At 46.2% G+C, this 22,402-nt stretch overlaps 1 protein-coding gene across 4 annotated transcripts in view; it reads right to left on the bottom strand.

Moving 5' to 3' along the window:
• The window catches only part of LOC122167613 (peroxidasin homolog), a 42,352-nt gene that overhangs the window by 12,036 nt on the left and 7,914 nt on the right, over nt 1–22,402 (bottom strand). For all 4 annotated transcript variants that reach the window (XR_006171059.1, XM_042832315.1, XM_042832314.1 and 1 more), the window contains exons 2-13: nt 21,726–21,797; nt 14,704–14,775; nt 14,384–14,455; nt 11,571–11,642; nt 10,111–10,182; nt 8,420–8,589; nt 6,967–7,084; nt 5,233–5,402; nt 4,504–4,776; nt 4,206–4,322; nt 2,495–2,653; nt 686–798 (exon numbers count right to left, since the gene is read on the bottom strand). Coding sequence is in view for 3 of the 4 variants with exons in the window: in XM_042832315.1 (XP_042688249.1) it covers nt 686–798; nt 2,495–2,653; nt 4,206–4,322; nt 4,504–4,776; nt 5,233–5,402; nt 6,967–7,084; nt 8,420–8,589; nt 10,111–10,182; nt 11,571–11,642; nt 14,384–14,455; nt 14,704–14,775; nt 21,726–21,797 (1,480 nt within the window). In the remaining variant the exon portion in view is untranslated. The remainder of the gene's footprint in view (nt 1–685; nt 799–2,494; nt 2,654–4,205; nt 4,323–4,503; nt 4,777–5,232; nt 5,403–6,966; nt 7,085–8,419; nt 8,590–10,110; nt 10,183–11,570; nt 11,643–14,383; nt 14,456–14,703; nt 14,776–21,725; nt 21,798–22,402) is intronic.

Genomic DNA, 22,402 nt, shown 5'->3' with positions numbered 1-22,402 from the left:
TTTGGGCTGTAGATTGCAGTTTTTTGCTGGCTCTGAGCAGCGCTGTGCTCGACCCCACCTCTCAGCCTGGCTGGTGGCTTCAGATTTATTTCATTCTTCTTTTCCTTAACATCTTTTCACTGTCTTGGCCCAATGTAATGCTTCCTCTCTCCTGCTCCACTGTTGGAAAGCTGCTCTCCACAGATCTCCACAGGAGAAATGAGGCTCAAGCTATTTCCCCTGTAATCTGTTGCATGCCTGAATGTCCTGGTAGCCAGGAAAGGCCCGAGTTGTAGTGCTATGGCACAGCAAGGAAAAGCCTGAAGAGCTCCATCTAATGAATTCTTCGAAATTCTTCAAAAGAGCAGCCAGGCTGCAGACTGACTGTGAAGGATCATGGCTTTGTCCCATCTAAGCTACAGTCAACCAGCACCATTCAGTTCCAGCAGTGGAAATCCTGGAAATAAGCAAAACTACTTAGGAAAACAATAATCAGTTTGCAGTTTTCTCTGGGAATAGTTCAGTCAAGCATCCCTAACATCCTGAAAGGTCACTGGCTTTATGTTACTTCTTTGGAAAGAAGAGCAAGAGAAAACAGGAATGTGCATTGCAAGGCTTTGAGCATGAGAAATAGCAATGTTTCCTTTAAACCGTTTAAGAACCCAAAATAGTTGAAATGTTGGTCTGGCAGTGCAGTGCCCTTTACCTTCACCCAGGTGATGGTGGGCCGTGGGTCCCCCTGGGCAGCGCAGGTGATGGCTACATCCTGGCCTGTCTCTGCCACCACGTCTTGTGGGGGGTGAAGGAACACAGGAATCACTGCAGGCGCAGGGGAGAGTCAAAGTAAATGCATGAAGGAAAACGAATCCACGTGCAAAGCATCTCACCATTGGGAAAATGGCTCTTTGTGATGCTGCAAGGGCTCTCCCAACCCAAGTGTGTTCTCTGTCTCTCCACGACTGCCCTCCATCATTTACATTCATTACTTTCTACTCTTGTGCATCTCTGTTTGGGGCAATTATATGCGAATGTGCTGGCTTCATTTAAAATCTTCCATTAAATGACTTTCTAGGCAAGATCATAGAATGGCCTGGGTTGAAAAGGACCCCAGTGATCATCTGGTTCCAACCCCCTGCTGTGTGCAGGGTCGCCAACCACCAGCCCAGGCTGCCCAGAGCCACATCCAGCCTGGCCTTGAATGCCTCCAGGGATGGGGCATCCACAGCCTCCTTGGGCAACCTGTTCCAGTGCCTCACCACCCTGTGAGTGAGAAACTTCCTCCTAATATCCAACCTAAACCTTCCCTGTCTCAGTTTAAAACCATTCCCCTTATCCTATCACTATCCACCCCCATAAACAGCCATTCCCCCTCCTGCTTATAAGCTCCCCTCAAGTATTGGAAGGCGACAATGAGGTCTCCCCAGAGCCTTCTCTTTTCCAAGCTAAACAAGCCCAGTTCCCTCAACCTTTCTGCATAGGAGAGGTGTAGTAGCTGAAGTGATGATTATGAATTGATTCAGGAGTTACCAGATGAAGCCACCTGGCAAGTGTTAGGTCACATCAAGTCATTCTATTGATCTTTCTGCTTTTAAAATAGTCTGTGAGCCCTTTTCATTAAGCATAACTAATTTCATGTTTCTAGTTTCCTTCCACCCAGCCTACCATTAGTAAAATTCTGTCAAGTCTGTGAAAGAGCAGGAACGTTTGCTCATGTAGAAAGATTATTTATATGGGAATAAAAAAGAAAATCAAAACACATTCCTGTGTGACTTGTGTTTTTACAAAGGCTTAATATTCAAGAACACCTAAATTTAGGTTGAACCTATGACCTCGTAAGCTAACGTTTAAGATAAATGCCTCTGGAGCCAGAGTTATGCCTTGGTGAGGGGGAACCAGGTGTTTTTCTTTAGAATTTTTCAATACAAAAAATAAAAAATAAAAAAGGAATCTCACAACTTGTTCCATAGGAAGGCCCAAATTAAATAAATAAATATTACTAAGAATTCAATTAACACAACTTGTAAATTTTCCAACAGAAACCTTTGGTTTCCTTTCCTTTCCCAAAATCGCTTCCTTATTTAAAGCTCCAAACACAATGAAGGGCCCCACGTCTCACCCAAACTGGTTGGCTAACAGAGCTCATCTGATGGGTGTTAGAGTACAAGGCCACTCCTTGGTCACAGAGCTCTGCCCGGCGCCCGTGGGGTGCATACAAGCCCTTCCTCCAATCACTGCCCTCCCCAGATGATTTCATTCCCACGGTTATGCTCTTTCGTGACAGCTCAATAAATTTCCAAGGAAGGAAAACCAAAGCAGCTCCTTCCAACTCACAAATCTTGGCACTCTGCAAACTTCCTTCAAGTTTCCCACCCACTGACGGAGCTCTGGTGGCCTCAATTCTGCAGCCTGGCAAAAGCAAAATCCCATCCCACACTTCCCCGATCGCCTTATTCACCACGACATCCACTTCACGAGAGCCATTTGTCAGCCTGAGCTTCCCCCCTCCCCAGCTTACCCCGCGGGGTCACGGCCAGCTGCACGGGCAGGGTCCTCACACCGATGGCACTGATGGCGTGGCACTCGTACTGCCCTTGGTCATGCAGGGCCACCCTCATCACTCGCAGGGTCCCTGTGGAGAGGATGCTGTGCCTTCGGTCGCTTGGCAGCGGTCCCCCTGCTCCAACAAACACCTCAATTAGTTCGCCGCTTCTCAGCTTTCTCCTCCCATCACTGGTGTATCTACAAGTTCAACATTCCGTGTCGTCCCCAACGTGCCATCAGCCACCATGAAATACAGCCTTCATCTTGCTAAGAGGGGAACAGGACAGATGCTGCTCTTCCCACACCCAGGACGATGATGGAGTTGTCTTGTCTAAGCAATGGGAAGGAGATGGTATGTTTTTAATTCCCTCGTAAGCCTTTACTTAGTGAAAACTGCAGGCTCCCTGACACCTGATGGATAGCAACTCTGTGTTCAATTAACCAAACCATGTGGGTTAATCAAATACATGGAAACGGATTTGTCTCTTTCTTAATTCAGCATTCTGACTTCAGTTTAGAAACTGCACTGTTCCAATATTTCCTCTACTTGAATTCAAAATAGATATTTTACTAACTTCCTCAAAAATGTCAGAACTTAGGTGACTTTTTTTCTTTAAATATTCACCTTCTTCCAGATAAAGGCTTTATTAATATCAAATATCACAAGGACTCTGAACCCTCCCTACACTGCCAGAAGTGACTCTGAGGATGAGTTCTGCTCCACCCTATCTTGTCCTCTTGTCCTGGCTGTAACACATGAAGGTGCTACAAAGCTTGGTTAATTGCTGCATTGCCAAATGACCTTACAAATCTGGTTACAAAACTGCCTTCTTAATCTTACTTCTTGTCACTGAGGCCTTTTCACATCTCTACCAGAGATCTGGGTTGAAGGAGATAGAAAGTGTGGTAGAGAATCTCAGCTGGTCCTTCTTAACCCCGTGTCAGGGCTATTGCTGTGGAAGCTGGAATACAATAGCCATGAATCCTCCACGGCACTAAACCATTAATATTATGGCTTGTGAAGCATAAGGAAAAGTTGGAGGGCCTCTGGGCCAAGCATTATTGGCTTCTATCCCAGAAAGTGCTAGATGGGATCAGTCTGGTGGAGACAGCGTTAACAATCATCTGAGACTTCAAAAGCTCACCACCACCTGTCGGCCCAAAGTGCTTTTTCCTAAGCTAGAAGGAAGCTCAGAGCTGTGTCAGCAGTGACCAGCATTCTCCTGCTATGTGCTTGTCAAGAGAAGCAAAGCAACGGCAATGACAGAGAGCTGGGTGATGGTGGTGTCCAGACCCTGCCCTTCCAAAGGAGGTAGAAGCCTCAGCAGGAGGATGTTCAAGGATTTTTCTAAGTTTCATGCTGATGAAAAATGGCACACTCCTTCCTTTCAACATGATGACCTAAGAGAATACGTTCTCACAGAATGGCTTCGGTTGGAAAGGACCTTACAGACCATCTAGCTCCAACCCCTTGCCGTGGGCAGATTGACCCCCATTAGGTCAGGCTGCCCAGGGCCCTATCCAACCTGGCCTTGAACACCTCCAGGGATGGGGCATCCACAGCTTTTCTGGGCAGCCTTTCTCAGTGCTTAACATTATCCTTGGTGATCTACGACACAGCTCTTCTCTCCCATATCCTGTGGATGGTGGCAAAGAGAGAAAACCCAAGTCAAGTGAGGCCATACCTGCTCTTGTCCAGGCAATCACAGGTGGGGGGTGACCCTCAGCAGAGCAGGGAAAATCCACACTTTGTCCCTCGGTTACTGTCTGATCAGTGGGGACAAGGAGGAACCTGGGAGAATCTGGAAGGGAAAGTAGTAACTGAGCAGCAGGCATAAAAAAAAAAAAACAAAAACCAAATCACAGCACAGCTCAGATTAATTCTCAGAGGCAGCATGAAAAATTAACTAGTCCTGATGCACAGGGATTAAACACACACTGAGCACTTCATCCCAGAAACTGCACCAGCCTGGGGCTCCCCACCTTGCACTATGATCCTCGCCGTCGCCCGGATGGATCCCTCAGTATTGCTGGCATTGCAGTTGTACTGTCCCTGGTCCGAGAAGGTGACGTTCTGGATGAAGAGCCCTCCAGAGCTGGTGATAGTGAAGCGGGGATCCTGCGGTAAAGGAGAGCCTGTGCCAAGTGTCCAGCTGACGCGAGGGTGGGGATGCCCAGAGACCCCACACTCCAAGGTGACGCTTTCCCCAACCAGCACTTCAGTGTTCTGCGGCTGGATCACAAAAGTGGGCTTGGCTGGAAGGAAATGAGTGCTTCAGAAACCAGGAGCCCTGCTGCTTGCTTGCTTATGGACAGAAATTGCTCAGACTCTCCATGCAGCCCAGCTAGCATCCATCTAGCTCCTCCCTGACCTCCAAATCCTCAGCATTGCCCCCAGCCCCACTTCTTTCACACAACCTCCCTATACCCTGCTGCTGACATTTCCCCACTCCTGTGTCCCCATCACTTTGTAGAATTCTTCACAGCCTCTAAATTTCCTCTCTACTCCCAAATCACCTCTAATCTCCAACCTCTCAATTCCCAACTCCCATGAACGAACCACCCCAGAAATGGCATTATACTATTAGCCACTCTATTTCCCAGCACACCAAGAACTACTTGGCACATATAAAGTAAGGATTTAGAGATTAGCTCCACTTCTAACCCCAACCACACTCCCAAGCCATCAAGGGGTACCCAAGGTTCAATTACATGGCGTGCCAAAATAGCGCAGGACGACTTCTTGGGTCTTGACCTCCCCAGCGATGTTCTTGGCCATGCACTGGTAGACACCTTTGTCTGACTCCTTGGTATTCTGGATCATCAGGGTGCCATCTTGCAGCAGGTTCAAGCGATTGTCATCTTTCATGTCAATCTCGTTACTGAAAAACAGCCACAGACAGGCAAAGTCGGAAGAGGGAAAGCCAAAGTGTTCTTCCCACAAGCTGCCAGGGGGCTTCGCGTGAATTAGATTAAATTGGCGTTCCTTGACACTGCTTTGAGACTTCGTGACATTTATAGCAAAGGTTATGATTTAGAGCACTGAACTCCAGCTCCAGCTCTGATTTACTCCTTGGACAGGATGAGCTATTTTCTCTCTCACTGCTGACTACATGCGACATTTACAGTCCATCAGGAGAGCATACTGTTCCCTTGCAATAGCATCATTGCTACTGCCATGCATCTGAGCTCAGAAAGCTTGCTCCTATTATTTACTAAATGTAAATATAATAACAAATGCATATTGTTATTGTGTGCAGCCATTTCTATTTGAGTGGGCCCAAGAGCCTTAGAGGAGACAAAAGCCTCTGAGAAAGGCACCACGGGACCCCACTGCAGCCTGGATTCCAGTCTGGGATGTAAGAGCTGTGAAGCATCTTCCCTCTTTCTGCAATGGCTCCAGTCTCCAGAGCTCAGCCCGCAGCTGCAGGTCTCACTGCAGCACCCCATTTATCCCAGCATGCAGGAGACCTGGATGGCTGCTAATGATTGAGAAGGGAGAGGGGACCTCACTCCCACCAGGACAAAGGCCGAATCCACTATGCAAACTAACATGCTTGCTGGGCATTTATTTAATTCCTCTGATGTCTCTTCACTGCAGTCGTACCTCATTTGCTGAACATTTATTATCATTATCCCTCTTACAATGCTATTTCTGGGAGCCTGCCAGCATTTCCCCAGCAAAATCTTCCTTCCAAGGGGACTTAACTCAGACGTAAACTTTTGCTCTGTGCTGAAACTTTGCTTAGTGGGGAGTTAACTGAAGGAGCACACATTGATCATTTTTATTAATAACCAGCCCCTATTCAGAACTCCCTCAGACAAGGAGCTCGTAAAGCAGCTCAGGAACTTTACTTCCTCAGTGGGAAACTGCTTGAGCACCGAATATTCTATTGTGTAGCACTGCTCAGAAAATTTGGCATCTAGCATAGGCATACTCTTTTTCAGCATTGCTGTATAGAACATTCATCTATACACTGCTTTGCAAGGTCTGTCTTTCAGTGGAGCACAGTAATTTTCCCCTCAATAGAAAAGCACACACCCAGCACACTGGTCCTTCAGTGAGAAAAAAATCCAGATACAAGAAGCATTTCAGCAGTTAAAAAATGGCAAATATGGCGGCTGAGAGCAACGTGAAACACTTTGTTGTTTTTTGTTTTAATCAGAAGACAATTGCTTTCAGCCTGCAGAGCATGTTTGCAGGAGAGCTATAAACTCTTGGAATGCACTGCAACACACATGAAACATTTTAAATACAGATAACTTGGATTACACGGTCATCAGAGAATACCATTAAAAAGAAGGTAAAAGCAACCCATGGAATGGATTCCTGTTCCTGTATCTTTAACACTGCATGAAACAGCCTTTGTAATTGCAGGAGTCACTGAAAAGTTCAGGGCTTGGTAGGAACCTTTGCTACCCCACGGCTCATTGTATGACACTTACTTGTTGTGGAGCCAAATAATGGCAGGCTTTGGGTTGCCTTCTGCCCTGCATGTGAAATAAACCGTGTTTCCCAAGAGGACATCGACGTCGTGGGGCTCTGAGGTGATGCGAGGCCTTTCTGCAAAAGAACATTTTCACACAACCCAATAGCACAAAACCACCTCCAGTGCAACCAGGCCCTGGCAGAGCACACCAGCACCCAGCCCAACACTCCTTACCAGCATCAGCAAAACAATGCCAGCAGTGGAACAGCTCCCCAAGCCCAAGTAACATTGAGGATTGCTGTGGCCATTCTGAGTGCCATTGGCTGCCTCCTGTTCTGCCCAGGTACACAGGGCACAAAAACTCCCTATATGCTGCTTCATCAAGAGTTGATCCCTGGCTCCCCAGAACAAGCAAAGAGTTGGTGGCATCCTCACACGGGTCGTTTTCGTGCCCTTGGCAGCCCACAGCTCTCAGTGACTGCTGGCTCCATCCGAACAGTGCCAGCTCTCTGCAAATCACACTGCTTCCCTTTTGACAGAATTTCATTCATTATGTCCCTGAATAGAGCCAACCCTATTCAACTGAGGTTTTCACTACGTGCTTCATTTTAAGATGTACGCCTGCACTGAGCAAGCCAAACACATTCAAGGGATGTGCTAAAATAGGAAGGAATTTAGGCACGTTGTCTAAAGCACTTGATCTCATTTCAGCAGAATACTTACTCATGTAATAATCTCTATGCTGATCAGTGAAAACAGCTGGATTATTCATAAGATTAAGAGAGAACCTGCCACCTTGCTCAGTGAAAGGCCTGTGCCCTTGTTCTTCAGCCTGCAAGTTGGTGACCTACCTCCAGGATGCTGATGGGGAACCAAAAGCACTGTGACACAAAATGCTGACCCAGTGCAAACCTGCACTGCTGGCTGACATCTGCTAAGAAGTGATGGGTCAGCTTCATGCCAGCAAGCTCCATCCTGACTCAGATATCAGCTCTGTGCATTGTTAGGGCTTTATGCTGCATTATACATCATTTGTCTTCCCCAGCTGGCACAAGACCAGCATAATAGCCCAATGCCAGCAAAATGTTCCCACCACAGGTGCTCTGGCTGATTTGACAGGCATCCCACTGTGCGCCCATGCCTAAAGCAGGACAAATTTCCAATAGTGGCAGCAATGGCTCATGGTGCAGCACAGTCCATAGCAGCAGGTCTGTTCCAGCTGCTGTCTCCAGACCTTTTCTGTTCTTCCCAAGTGCTAGAGATCATGAGCCCATTTGTGCCAATTCAACTCTATGCAGGGCTGCACTTGTTTCTGATACAAGCCAGGATACCATTGGCTTTCTCGGCCACCTGAGCACACTGCTGGCTCAGTGGTCAGCCTACTGCCCACCAGCACTCCCAGATGGACAAAGCAGTTCCAAGCCCAGAGCCCAGCCCTGAGGCCATGCAGGTTTTTGCATCCCACTCACCACAGTTGAACTCCTGGGCAGTCAGGGTGACGATGGAGCGACCGTGCAGCTCTCGCGGGGCCTCGCAGGTGGCTGCAGTCTGGATGCTGCCCAGCTCGGCGTATTTCTGCAGCAGCTCAGCCAGCCACAGCAGGTCACAGTCACAGAGCAGTGCATTGGAATCCAGTCGTCTGCAAGAGCAGGGGAAGGCATGTCAGCCCCCAGCTTCCCAATTGCCTGCTCTGCCTGGCATTTGATCGTATCCCAAAGCAGAATCTGAGATAGTTCATTCCCACAACATTTAGATAGGGTGCTCAACCAAGTCAGTGATTTTGCTGACAATCTTTCGTCTGTCAGCTATCCCAGTTACAAATGAAAACCGTTCTATTAAACCCAATTATGCATAGCGTTGCACATCTACCTGCCCAAGTGCTAAAATCCAATCCTGCAGCTCGTTTGCAGGAGCACAAAGCACAACATGCATTATAAGGTCACCCTTTTTTCACCAACCAGACAGCCTGCAAGACGCAATGCATCTGAGTAACACATGGGAATAACAGCATCCCCCTGTTTAAGCCATTACCAGAGCACACCGAAATCAGCAACAACACCTCCATGATTTCAGTGTGCATGGAATCAATCTGATCCTAGAGGTTGTAGCATTTCTGCACCGCTGTAAGGACTTTTATTGCTGCAGCACATGTCGAATGGGAGCACTGGTGACCTCCAGCTGCACCCACGCCTTTCCTCCCACTGACCTCATTACGACGTGCAGGGCTACGTGCGAGGATAAGGAGGCTGCTGGGGGATTAGCTTATGTCTCCTTCCCCAGACAGTTTTATAGTAGATGGGCCTTAGCCATATAAATACGTGAGGGAAAGGCCTAATGTTTTAATGGACAAACATCTGAGAAAGTGAGATTTCACACGAGGCCACGACAGGGCTTTTTATAGACACTACATCTTTTTCTCTGACATGTGCAGACAACGTTTCATGAGCTGTTCTCTGTTCAAAAAATGAAGCATTCTACCTGCCTGCAGAAATCACAGAGGGCTGTGGTGAGACAGTGAGAAGCACATTATTTTCTTGAAGTTTAAAATCATGGTAAAACACCAACATTCTTTGTGTTTCTTGTTGCTTTATCCCCCCTCCCAAAGAAAAGCATCTTAGAACAGATCATAAAAGACAAACAAATCTAAGTACTAAGGGTTATAAGCAATCAAAATGCAAGATTAAGAGACTGTCAGGTTACATGGGAACAACACAGCAGGGCTTTTCCTCCCGGGATGAGAACCAAGACCTGTGGCACTCCTCTGAGCACGTTTTTTTTCCTTCCATGTTAAGACAAATCTGAAAACATGACTGAGATCCCACGTGCGGCCTGGACATCCCACGTTTCTGCAGGATGTTTTATGGGATCAGAGCACGTAGGGCTGCAGAGGGTTGGGATGACTTTTCAGGAATACTCATTCCTGGGGCATTAGCGAGCTGTAAGAAGATTAGAGCTAGCTTTTAATTAGACACCAGTGTGAAGTAACTACTAACTGGTTAAATCAGCTCTTGCATCCAACCAAAACTGTTTTATAAACTTAACAGTGGACTTAGAAGTGCAACAACTGAAAGCTTTGCCAACCAGGCACATTTTTCCTCAGGTCCTGGCCATCTGATCAAAGATAAACAAATGCTCTTTGCAGGCAATGTTTTTCACTTACAGTCGTTTGAGGGATTCCAGTTGAGAGAATGTCCCTGGATGAATCCTGGAAATTTTGTTGTTGTGCAAGAATCTGCAATGGAAGAACCCATGCCAAAACATTATTCATTATTTGCATTGCAGATGGTAACATCCCGGGTCAAAACTCAGCTTAAGCACAAAGGCTGCTCACCAAGATGGAGCTCACTTTTTACATTCACTGTGTTTGCTTCCATGAGCTACAGAGATTTAGTTTGTCTGTGAGTGCAGGGCAGCACACCAAAGCAGAGAGTGGGTGTGTACTGGAAATGGTGACTCAAGGCGTGATGTCACGGATTTAAACTGGAACCCTCAAGTTAATCTGCTTCGTGCTCTGCAAAGGGAGGAGAAAGGGCACAAAATCCCTGTGGATCAGACCCACCCTGTGATTTCTGCACCTGGGTCAGCACTAGTTTAAAAGAGACCTTCTTCTCCCCTCTGCACAAGACATGGAAGCTGTATGGGGCAGCCACTGGAGCAAGGCTCCAGCAAGAGCAGACAACCCCCAGACTCAGTGTTACTAAGCCAACTCCATGAGCAGATCCAGTTCAAACTCTCCAGTTAAAAAAAAAAACAAAACAACAACCACTGATTGCTCTGAAACACACCAGTGGCAACCAGGATGGAACAACTAACCCTCCTTAAAGGAGAAAATTGAGTTATTCATTACATCCAATATTCACAAGAGACCATCTACAAAAGGTAAGAATTCATTGTGGTAGATGGTGGAACCGAAAAGAAATACAAAAGCAGTGTGCATGCACACAGCTGTCTGCACACACACGTGTACAGGCACATACAGTCTAGCTGCCCAACTTGGATGCTGACAAACCTTCCTCTGAAATTTAAATCCAGAATTTCTGTTGGATCAAACACAGAGGCTGAGATCAGCCGTGGCAGACTGATCCACATCTGACTTATCCTGAGGGCGTTTGGATCTCCCAGTTTTGTTTTCCCCCCACGCACAGACGCAAGGCATGTCTGCATGCAGTAAAGAAGTGTCTGTTGGTTTCACTACGGAGCAGGAATCTGTGTGTGTGTCCCTTTCCTGATGGCTATACAGTCACTACAAGCAGCACTAGAGACACAACAACTTGACTCCTCACTGCTTCCAAGTAGGATGCATGTTTTTCTTATTAGACTTCCTTGTGACTTTGTCCACACTGCCCAGCAGTGATTAATGCTGACCTTACAGCTGGAATAAAATTGACTTTCTACAGATTTACCCCTACTGAAATAGAAACATACCATAAGATGAGAAAACTCTTCCCAATCTCATTAACCATCCTACTTTGCAAGTGCATAAAATCTGCATCTTTAAGGATTCTTTTTCCATTTCTCTCCATTTTGGAGGTCACCACATTTCGCTTCAAAATACAGAAAACAAAGGTTTATTTCCTCTTCCCTCCCCTTGCTCACATGAAAGGTCACATCTTTACTTACAGCCTTTCAAGTTTGGGCAGGTCACTGAATGTCTCTGGCTCCAGGGTTTCCAGGCTGTTGAAGTGCAGGTAGCTGCCACAGAAAACCGCAAAGGACAAGGTTACAGATCTCAATTTGAAAGACAGAAGATCTTTCCAAATCGCTGCACCAACATCCTCTAATCAGTCACCACACATCTCAGGGCAGATGCTGTTCAGAAGCCAACCTTTTCTTCACTGTCTCTAACTTTCCCATAAAAATAACCAGCACTGTATTTCCCCTATACCAAATGATTTACTCCCACTCTTTACAAACTCCAGCAAATACTGAGCAGGTCAGATTTGCCCTTCTTCTAAACCTAAAGCCACCACCATCACCATGAACCTGTTGCATTGTTAGGTGTGAGGACAAAGCTGCTCCCACAGGCAGCCTGCAGCTGCAGCTCCCCATCCAGCCACCGTAACTGCTACGTTGCACACCTTGCCCTCATGCCTCTGCCTCCCCTTGGGGTGGAATACATTGCCATGGTATAAAACACTTGTCAGCCTTTCTGAGAGGGTCATGAGTTTGCTAACAATTCATTTGTAGTAAAAGGCCCTGAAAAACCTGATAAAACCGAAATTGGTCCTGCTTGAAGCTGGAAGTCAGACTGGGGACACCCAGAGGTCTTTTCCAGCACACATTTCTCTGCAATGCTAACAGGAGTTCCCAACAAGCGAGTCCACACAGTGAGAACAGAAACATCAAGAGAACCTGCTGCCATCAGGCTATGCAGCTTCTGCAGACAGAAAACACATTCTCCAAAAACAGAGATGCAGTCAGCTGGAACACCATGATCTAAACGGAACATCAATGTAAACAGCCCTGCTCTTGTTAATGAAGGTTAGTATTGCTAGTCCCACTAAAATCCCAAGCGAGTTGCTGCCCACAGGTGTAGGAGATCTCTTGCACTGTCCCACGTCACCTTCTGCCATCAGGGAAGGAAACCTGAGGTCTGCAACAACACACCAAGAGAGCCGAGATTCCCTCTTCCCATCTGCTGTGACATGACTAACATAACTGAAATGTTCCTGACCCTTAGAGGCATTTCAGTGCACTCTGAACATTGCCAAAACTCTCCCCCCTGATTTTACACAGGCATAAATTTCACAGTGGAAACTGATTAATCATGGATCTACAAATACTCGTTCTGCTATTGTAGCTGACCGCATTAAGAAATAATTGCCTAAGCCTCTGCATGGCTGTTTGATCTGTAATGGAAGGGGTGACAATGCATGGTTTGCTATCAGAGCACGAACCAAGGTGCACTGACTCAGATCCTGTGGTGGGGAGCAAGCGTGGGGAGAGGGAAATGTGCTGTAGGAAGTTTGAGATATCTGCTGTCATTGCTTTGGACCTTGAGGAAAACACCTGACACTGTCTATCAACTGGGTTATACTTCTCCTTGAAAAGCTGGCCTGTGGGGTACAGGAAAATGGGGTAGGATTTGAGCAAAGCTAATTCTTCTGGAACCATGCCTGCCTGAGAGATTGAAAACAGATGGGCCTTTCAGAGGGTTGTTTGTTGGTTTTGTGGTTTTGTTGTTTTTTTCATGACATCAAGTCTGGAACGCTCATTGTTAAAGCATCACTATGGCCAGCACCATCTCTGCAAGCACAGCCCAGCCAGGATCCGCTTCCTAAGTCTTCTCCAAGGCATCACTGGAGAGCTGGATGAAGGAAACCCATAAACCCATCCCATACACTAGGATGGGAGCACAGTTAGTGTTGAGATTGCTGGAACATCCTGCTATGCTCCCTCCACTTTTGCTGTCAGCCTGGAAAACAAGCTGAATTCTACTCCTTTTGTAGCAAAATTGCTAGTCACATTCGAGCCCTACAAAGTGTCATCTGGGACAATCCAGGAATTAGTGGTTTCACCTTTGCTGACATTGTTCTCCAATGATGCAAATAATGCCTGCACTTGAAACACCCATGCTTACATTCTTTCTGGCACACACATTTACCTACATGCACGTAACATATCATGACATCTACATGAAAAATCAAACCCCAGTTTAGTAAGATGCAAGAAGAGTGTCAGAGCTCAGTCCTTCCATCTCACCTTGAGCATGGAGCACTAACAGTCTAAAAACAAAACTACTTAGAACAAATGACTCAGATTTGCAATAAGCAGAAGGAGAGCAGGAACCTCACTGTGACAGGCTCCAGCTGCCAGCAGAACACACGAGGCTCCTTTCATCACGGAGTACTACACAGCTTGGAGGGAAGGCCATCACTTAGCTTCTTTGTCTTCATCATCTTCTCCCCATTGGAATTTCCAGATGTTTTAATGCATGCAGGCATCACCTTCCTGGCTGCTTTCTTAAACACTCCAACCCCAGCTCACAGCTTGCATTTCATCCATTTGCTTCCAACAAAAAAGAAACACTATACTGCTCTCAATTGAAGAGATCAGCCAGACCCTAAGACCCTACACTGTGCTCCAGGAGTCACAGCAAACACAGGGGGGCAGCTGCACTCTATTTTGAGCCACCAAGCATGTCTGTATTTCCCTCCCATTGGAAGGCCTGTGGATGCAAAAGTATTCGGAAGCACAGCTGAGCTATTCTATGCTCCAGCGGTGTGGGGCTGGGAGAGAACATATAGGATGTCATAGGAATAGTCCTCAGATCAATATTGGGACCAGCTGTATGCACATGAAGCCAGTGCAATGCTGCAAAGCTGGACAACAAAGCTGGACATCCCACTGTCTGCTAAGTCCACAACTGGAAGTGCAGAATTCGGGTTAGATGAGCCGACAGCTCAGCTCTGACACACATCATGTATACTTACAGCTGCTCCAGGGAGTGCAGCCCATGGAAGGCATGTTGCTGGATGCTCTGAATTTCATTTTTATAAAGGTAGCTTTGAAAAGGAGAGAGAGAAATGCATCAGAATAACCACACAGCAGCCGTATTTGAAAAGACACAGGAAACAGCTATGAACCTTAATCCAAAGCAGAGCTTTCTGACTGAATTCAAGGGCAATATTTTACAGTTACAACATTGACATCCAGAAATTCTGAGTGCACAAAGCACACCCTTCACTCGAGAAAGAACTTTAGAAGTGAGCTTTTAAATTTCAAAGAAGAGATTACTGAGCTATCCACTCACAGGTACTTCAGGTTCTCCAGATCTTCAAAGGATCTTCTCACAATATGCTTTATCTGATTATTGTTCAGCAGCCTGTTCAGAGCAAGAAACAAAAATATAGCTGGTGAAATCACAGCATTTGTATTGCTGGCTGGCCACAGAAATCCTTAATGCATAGAACTTAAGATTTAAAAGGGTTATTAGGCCAAAGCTGGGATGTTCACAGTGGATAACTCAAAAACATCTCTTGCCCAGAGTCGCCATGTGCTTCTAATATATACAACACTCAAAGGTGTTTCCCTACCTTTCACCACGGTGGTCTTCACCCAGAAGTCCCAATTTAGACTAGGAAAAGGATGAGGGGAAGGGAGACAGACAGCTGGAAGCAGAGGGGAGGTCCAAATTCAATCGTTGCTGCTGTTTCTGTACAACTGCACAGGTTTTTGGAATGCACGGTTGTGTGAGGAGAGCCAGGTTTTAACTGTACGAAAGCAGTTCAGAGTGCCACCACACGGGTTATAGGAGTTGTTAAATGGAAAGGCATTGGTTTAAATCCCTTTCGTATACAAATTGGTACATATGAAAAATAAATAAATACTACAGACCCTGTATCTGCTGCTATGCACAAACAGCCTCTTTCAATCTAGAGAGCCTTGTGCCAGATTTTAATACAAGATCTATGAACAGCATCGTGTTGGCAGGCATCTCTGGTTTTTATGTGCAGTTGCCATGACTGTGGATGCAAATGAATGCCAGCCACCAGAAAGGCAATTCACCCTTGTAACCACCACAGCGGCGGTGACCACACAGCTGAACGCTACAGAAACTCTTTATGCAACCACTGCCAAGCCAAACACCACAAAAACCTCAATAGATCACTTAAAAATAGCTCTTTAATGGGCAGGATTTAACTGTACACCGAGGCTGCCTAACTGCACCATTCCTTTGGGTCTTTCCCCATAGTATCAGATCCAGCAAAACTTACTGTGGCCACTGGTGGGTGTCATAGCCTGATGGCTCAGAGTAAGGGCTTCACCTTAGTTTTGAAGTTGCTAACTGGAGATGTGGACAAAAAGGAGAGTTGCAACTTCATATTGCAAAGATTTGTTTTTCTGTATTGAAGGAAAAGCTGCTATTCGCTCTGTAAGCTGCCAGACCTTACAATATCAAGTTAAATTCAATGTAAGAACGGTTCAGACTGTTCATGGAGCTTACTCTCCAAGTTGATTCTCTTCCCTTTTTGGGGATAAACATGCCCCTCAGAAGCAATTTGGCACCTGACAGCACAAGAGAAGACAGCTCTGTCATTTCCCAGCAGGAAAGCCCAATTTTTTGCTCTTATTTGATGGAGAAATGAGGGTAGAAAGCACATCAGACAGCCTCTGGTACTACGAGCAAAGGCTCCTTCCTGGGAGCATGGGTTTGTATAGGTAAAGGGAGGAGAGAAGAAACGGAGTGAGGAGAAACAGAAAAAAGCACGTTGGTAAAGAAAATACAATCAGATGCCCCAGGGATGCAAAATCTCAGAAGCACAAATGTGTTATGGCAGCTTCACAAGTTGCCTTCAGCCACTCGAGCCACACCAACCCTCCACCAGCTTGTTTTCAGGTGGGGAGTTGCATGAGAGGTCCCAAAAGCACATGTGATACTTGAGTGTAAGCCCCCCCTAATCGTTTGGAAGTCAAAGCAGTAAGGTTTTGAAAGAAAACCTCTCGGTGGTCTCTCAATGAGTTATATAGCCATCCCAAACCTGGGTGCCACTGCCAAACTGCACATAGTCAGCATTGTGGATAAGCAACCAGAAGAGGTTAAGGCAGAGACATGCTGGAAAGTTTCTGCACAGCTGGAAGCAATGGCTCTGTACACATGGTTGAGGCTACATGACCCAATTTTGCTCATAAGGATGCAAAAATGATGTCAAGCTCTTGGAACATGCTATCATGCTTTGACAGCCAAATATGCTGTGTGGAAATACAGTCCCTGAAAAACAACCCAAAGGTTTATTTGTTAATTGAACACCCAAGGATTGGAAATAATTGCTCGAGAGCAGCACAGGAGAGAGCTTTTGTCTATTTACCTATGGGACAAAGACAACACAGGCACCAACTGCACACGCTCCTTCCCTTGCTCTCTCAGCATGCTTTCATCTGCAGCCAGACAAGAAAGAAGGCAGCTTGTTCCCTGCTATCTGATCCTTGGCCACACTTGTGAGGATGCTGGATGGGCTGATAAGCAGGTGCCAGCTCCAATGTCATTCCCACCTGTCTCCTACCATACAACCAACACTCATTTCACAGGGAACAGGAGGACTGCCAGCACCAGACCCTGTGGACAGACACACTGACAGCCTTGGTTATCCCATTGTCCACCACAGCCTGCGCTCCTTGGCCGACCTTTTAACACAGAGTGCTTAGACCTGGATTGAAAGCTATAGATTTAATTGCAACACATTGGCCCATTGAATTTTGGTGCTGTTGAAAAACATTGATCAAACCCCTTTTGTTGTCCTGATCACTCAGGACAGTGATCTGAGCCAAATGAGAGCAACTCTGGGAGTTCAAATAGCACACGCTATGCCGACCTCTTATCTCATCGTCTGATACTCAAAAGAATTATTCACTGCCTGATTAAAGGTTAACGAGTGTATGGAAGAAGCAATCTCTGCTTCCTGTCTCAGGACTCCCTATTGTAGTAGAAGGATATGTCCTGGAATACACTCAAAACTGAGATAATTTATGAAGGCTATCACGCTGCATATATTCCAAAGAGCTGCTTCCAGGGAAATCCATGGACAAGACAGCACATCTGGAACCCAGGAAGACTTCAGATGGCCCGTGGACAGCTGTCTGTTCCTGGACTCCTGTGCACTTCACTCAGGCAAAGAAGCGTGCAAAATCCTGGCCATGATTTGCATGAGCTGGATATTGATCCCAGCTGCAATCATAGCAAAACGCCCAAATTCCTGGTAACGTTACGGAGAATTGAAAGCAAAGTCCTGCTACTAACCAGATCTGCTGGGAATAAATGCTCTGGCAGACAGAAGCTGGAAAGATCATTATAGATGCATGTCTGAAGCGTACCCTGCAGCAAAATAAGCTAAATCAAAGGTATCAGAAGTACATTTCCTGGAGCTTACCAAGACAGCCAAATGATGTGCATTCCCCTCCATGACAGCTGGTGAATTTGGTTCAGAATGAATAGATGTACTCAGTCATGCAGGTTTTATTCCTGAAAATTCTTCTGGGAGGCTTGTGATACACAAGCACCATGCGATCTGGCCTGTATTCACTACGGGAACATTTCACATTGAGTTTCCTTTAGGTTCTATGTTCTGTCTGTCCCTCCCTCTCCCTTCCCCACCCTGTCTCCAGGTTGCCAAGCACAGGCTTAAGTTGCATTCAGTGAGTCATTTTTCTATTTTGAAGCATGTGTTAAATGATGTGACAGTACAGAATTCAGGCTCAGAACATCTACTCTTTCCTCTTTTCATTTGACAAACCACATGCTGCAGTCATCGTGACACAACAGCTACTTTTTTCCTCCCACCATTAATAGAAATCATCGTGTACTGTATTTTTAAAGGGGGAGAAAAAGCTAGCTTAACACTGAGCCATGCATTCTCCCTTGTTGACAGAATGATCTGGAATAGCCATTTCCCATATTTGAGAATGAAACTTTTATTCCAAGATTCAGCAGCTCTGACACGCGGGCTGCTCACAGGGATTTGTGTTCTCAGGGGAGCCTCAGGTTGGATATTAGGAACAATTCCTTTGAAAGAGCAGTGATGCAGTGGCACAGCTGCCCAGGGGGTGGGGGGGGTTCACCATCCCTGGAGGTGTTCCAGAGCTGTGGCACTATGGCACTGAGGGAGGTGGGCAGTAGGCACAGTGGGGTGGGCTGGGGATCTTGGAGCTCTTTTCCAACCTTAACGGTTCTATGAGGCACCAGAAGATCCCAAACAGCACCATCAGTTACTCCCTTACTCCCCCCCAGCGCGTTTCACAAGCAGCATCTGAAGGAGAGTTGCAGAGCTCACCAGAACGCCTTTTGCTCTCACGTGATGCTTCCTAAGTAGTCTGAGCACTGATGGAGCTGTGGGTGTCCCTGTTACTGCAGGGGAGTTGGACCAGAGGGCCTTGAAAGGTACCTTCCAACTCAAACCACTGTGTGTCTTTAAGAAGCAGAAGGAAGGGACGAGAAAGCCTTACAGCTCCAAGAATTTGGGCCCCAAATAATTCACCCAGTGCACACAATGCTGCAGACAGCTGACAAGTGAGCTCTCAGCAGGGCAGGATGTCAGATAACTGCTTGTTACCTGTGCTGCTCCATCATGAGTTCCCTGCCAGAAGCATGTAATCACTGCAGCTCCTCCATATACAAACTGCTTTTAATTTTAAAGTAGTGTTCTGTAATTTATCAAACCTCCTGCATCAGGGAGAGGAAGGCAGAGAGCCAGGGGAAGGTCTGAACTTTACCCAGGATGTTTAAAAAGCCCCATGGGCACTCAGGACAGGCTCCTCTTCTGTCAGCTCACCTCCTTGCTCCAGTGCAAGGCACAAAGGTTTCCTAATCAGGGTGGTTTACAAACTGTCAAACTTGAATATTCCACAGCCATCCTGCCCGGATGGAGACACAAAACAGAAAATGCACCCAACTGTACTGCCCTTCCTCTGCCAGGTCAGAGTGCTGCAGGAAAAGGCTCTTTCAAAACCCTTATTTTTGGTTAAGGCACATTTAGTTCTGAGAATCCCATGGCAGACAGCTGTGGTCTGAGAGCTCCCACAGATGGAACCTGAGCTCCTCTGTCCTCTAATTCACGCGCTTCAAGTATTCTGGCCAAATTTGCCCAGCACATCTCTTTGGGACCTTTAAAAACTTATCACTTGAAAACCTATATAAATCCTGAGGCAAAAAGTTACCATGTAGGAAACAACAGCAAATTCTTCAGCTCTTGTCAGTTTTGATGTGGGAATTAGACAGACCAGAGTTCCTCAAGAGAACCTTGCATTAGGAGCAAAGGGTCTGACTGCCTCTTCCTGTTAACACTCACAAATGGGGAACTCAGTAACCTCTGAGTGTGGGAATAACTGATCTTCCCAATTTGCTGACCAAAGCAGGAAACAAAATGGAGCACAGGAGCTGCTATCTAAATGGTAAGGTTTCATTTATAAAAACAGCTGATATTCAGAACTGAAATATTAAAATGCCATACTTTGTGAGAGCAGTGTTTTTCAGCTAGCCCAGTATTCTAGCTCTGGTAAGAGCTGTAAGACACTATTCAGAGAAAGCATGAGAGCCTGTCCACCATCTGCACAAAACACATCCTTCCTATTGCCCAACCATCCATCACCATGAGATTAGGGTCGTGGGGGGTTGAGAGGAAGGTACATTCAATCCTATTTCCTTTTGCATCTGCTCATGGAAGTCTTGTCCTTGAGGTCCCTATCCAGTTGCACGTGGAGGCAGAAAGCAAAGAGACACCACTTGGAAGAGCTGGTTTTCTTGAATCAGGAGAGCTTCAGTGCTGGAGGAGCAGGATGGAAAATCACCATGCCTCAGAAGAACTTTGTGATAAGGTAAAGCCTTCCAAACTCTGGCCCTATTTTTCCACTCGATATTTTGAGCTCAGATGAGGTAAGAAATATGGTCATCTTCAGTTAGAGAAATACATCAATATTAATTTTCTGGATCTTTCTTATTATTTTTGGTCATTACCAAAAATCATTCGGTACCACACAGTGCTGTCTGAGATACTAATGAGGGCTGTTCCTGTACTCTGGCCAAGCAGAGTTCTGGAAATCACATTTTCCACCAGTCTACAAGTTGAGCTCCTCCCCTGTGAGCAGGGGCACAGGCATCCTGCAGCCACACCGCAGGGTTTGGCCAGTCAATCCCCAGCATGCAGTGAAACAAACTTTAGCAAGCACCGATTTTTAAAACACAGCAATTAAACAAGTCTCCGTGACAGAGCACTCCTGTAGTCTTACCTTTTCTACAGCTTCTTACAGCTGTCTGAACTTACTGCCCAGGTATTCCTTCTTTCAGCACTGCCACCTCAACTGGAGCAGGTTCAAATCTCCCATAGTCAGAAAAAATCAAGTATGGACTTTTTTTTTTTTGCTGTTTACAACCACAGACATTTGAAGCCAGGAAATACAAACATGTCTGCCATGCAGTGCAAAAGTCCTAAACTAGCTGGTCGCCTCACAGAGAGGCTCAAGCTCAAACCTAGCAATCTCATAGCTGTTAGCGCCATGCTACAGCTCGAATAATCAGATCTGAGCCTTGACAGGCCAATTACATTCAGCACAGTTCTGTTTCTAATTTGGGAGCTGGTTTGGATTCAGCTCCTTGGCTACACAATGCAGATGTACTCATATCTATCTTCAAACCCTTAGCCTCATGGCAGCAAGAAGCAGCAAAGGCTCCTGTTACTTCCTCTGATCGGAGTGAGAAACTTGTCAGTAAAGCAGTACATCACAGTGGTGTCAGCATGCCTGCTCTGGCTGAGATGCAGAACCAAAGGAACTGCCTTACGCTCTCATCCCTGTCTGCAATAAGGTAGGTGCTAGTGTTTATTTTAAGGCAAAGCACAGTGACAGTCTGGCATTTGGAAGGATGCAGTCTCACTTCAGTACCATCACGCAGAGCAGCTGATGTGGTTTATGCATTTGAAGCACTGTGAAAACGAAGCAGCTCTTAATGCATCCCTCTATCATTTTGACCCCAGGCCATAACTCTTCTTACGGGCTACTCTAAAGCTACACTTCTTCAGGCAGTAGAGCATGCATCAGGAATCATTCCTTTTAAAAGACAGGGTTAATTACCACAATGTAAGTTACTAGATCGCACATTTGATTCAAAAGGGTAATTCACACAATGCAGGGTAGAGCAGAGATGATCATGACACATTAGTTGGATACATACAATTTGGCTGAAATAACTAAGTAAAACCTAGGCCATCTTTAAGCCGTTATGGCAGCTAGTGCTAACATCAGTCACAAAGAAATAACCTCACGGCAGGATCACCGAGAGGGACTTACAGTGTGTTGAGGTTCTTCAGCCTCCTGAGGGCCCCAGGTTGTATCTCCCTGATGTGGTTGAAACGTAAATCTCTGGAAGCAGAAAACACAATCAGTGCATTCGTAACAGAACTGAGCCAGCAGAAATCAACATCAAAGGGAAGAAGTTTCCTGGGAGAGTCTGTGCCATGCCCACAGCAATGGGAGCAGAGGAGATGACTACAGGCAGGAGGGAGAGTAATGTGGATGATGGCTGTGGGCTACCATTACCTGCAAAGTCAGCCACCAGCCTGCACAGCCCGACACCTACAACATTTATTTTCATCCAGTTGAAAACTAAAGGCTGAAAGGACTCCAGTGCTTGTTTCCATGAATTGCAGCCAAGTTCTGCTACTTATCACCCCAAGTTCACGTACAACGATACGTGCTGAATTGCAGAGGAATGCACATCACCATGTGGAGCCACTTTTTAGGACCCCAACAAAATGATCTTTGTCCTAAAATGGTTAAACGTGATCCAATAACCTCACATAATAAGCATTTCACATTTTTCTTCACAGTGCTCCAAGACTTCGAACAGCTTATCGCTGCCTGCGTTTCAAATCTGTGCCAACTTCAATTAGAATTAGCGGAGTCCAGGGGATTCTGGCAAATTTCAAGGGCTGTCCATGTAACCGCATTGATTTGGAACCCTAAAA

The sequence above is a fragment of the Centrocercus urophasianus genome, unplaced genomic scaffold (assembly GCF_019232065.1).
Source record: "Centrocercus urophasianus isolate 14NV4802_14NV808 unplaced genomic scaffold, USGS_Curo_1.0 seq_38, whole genome shotgun sequence".
In the NCBI taxonomy this organism is placed as follows: domain Eukaryota; kingdom Metazoa; phylum Chordata; class Aves; order Galliformes; family Phasianidae; genus Centrocercus; species Centrocercus urophasianus.
This window is presented reverse-complemented; position numbering and strand designations above follow the sequence as displayed.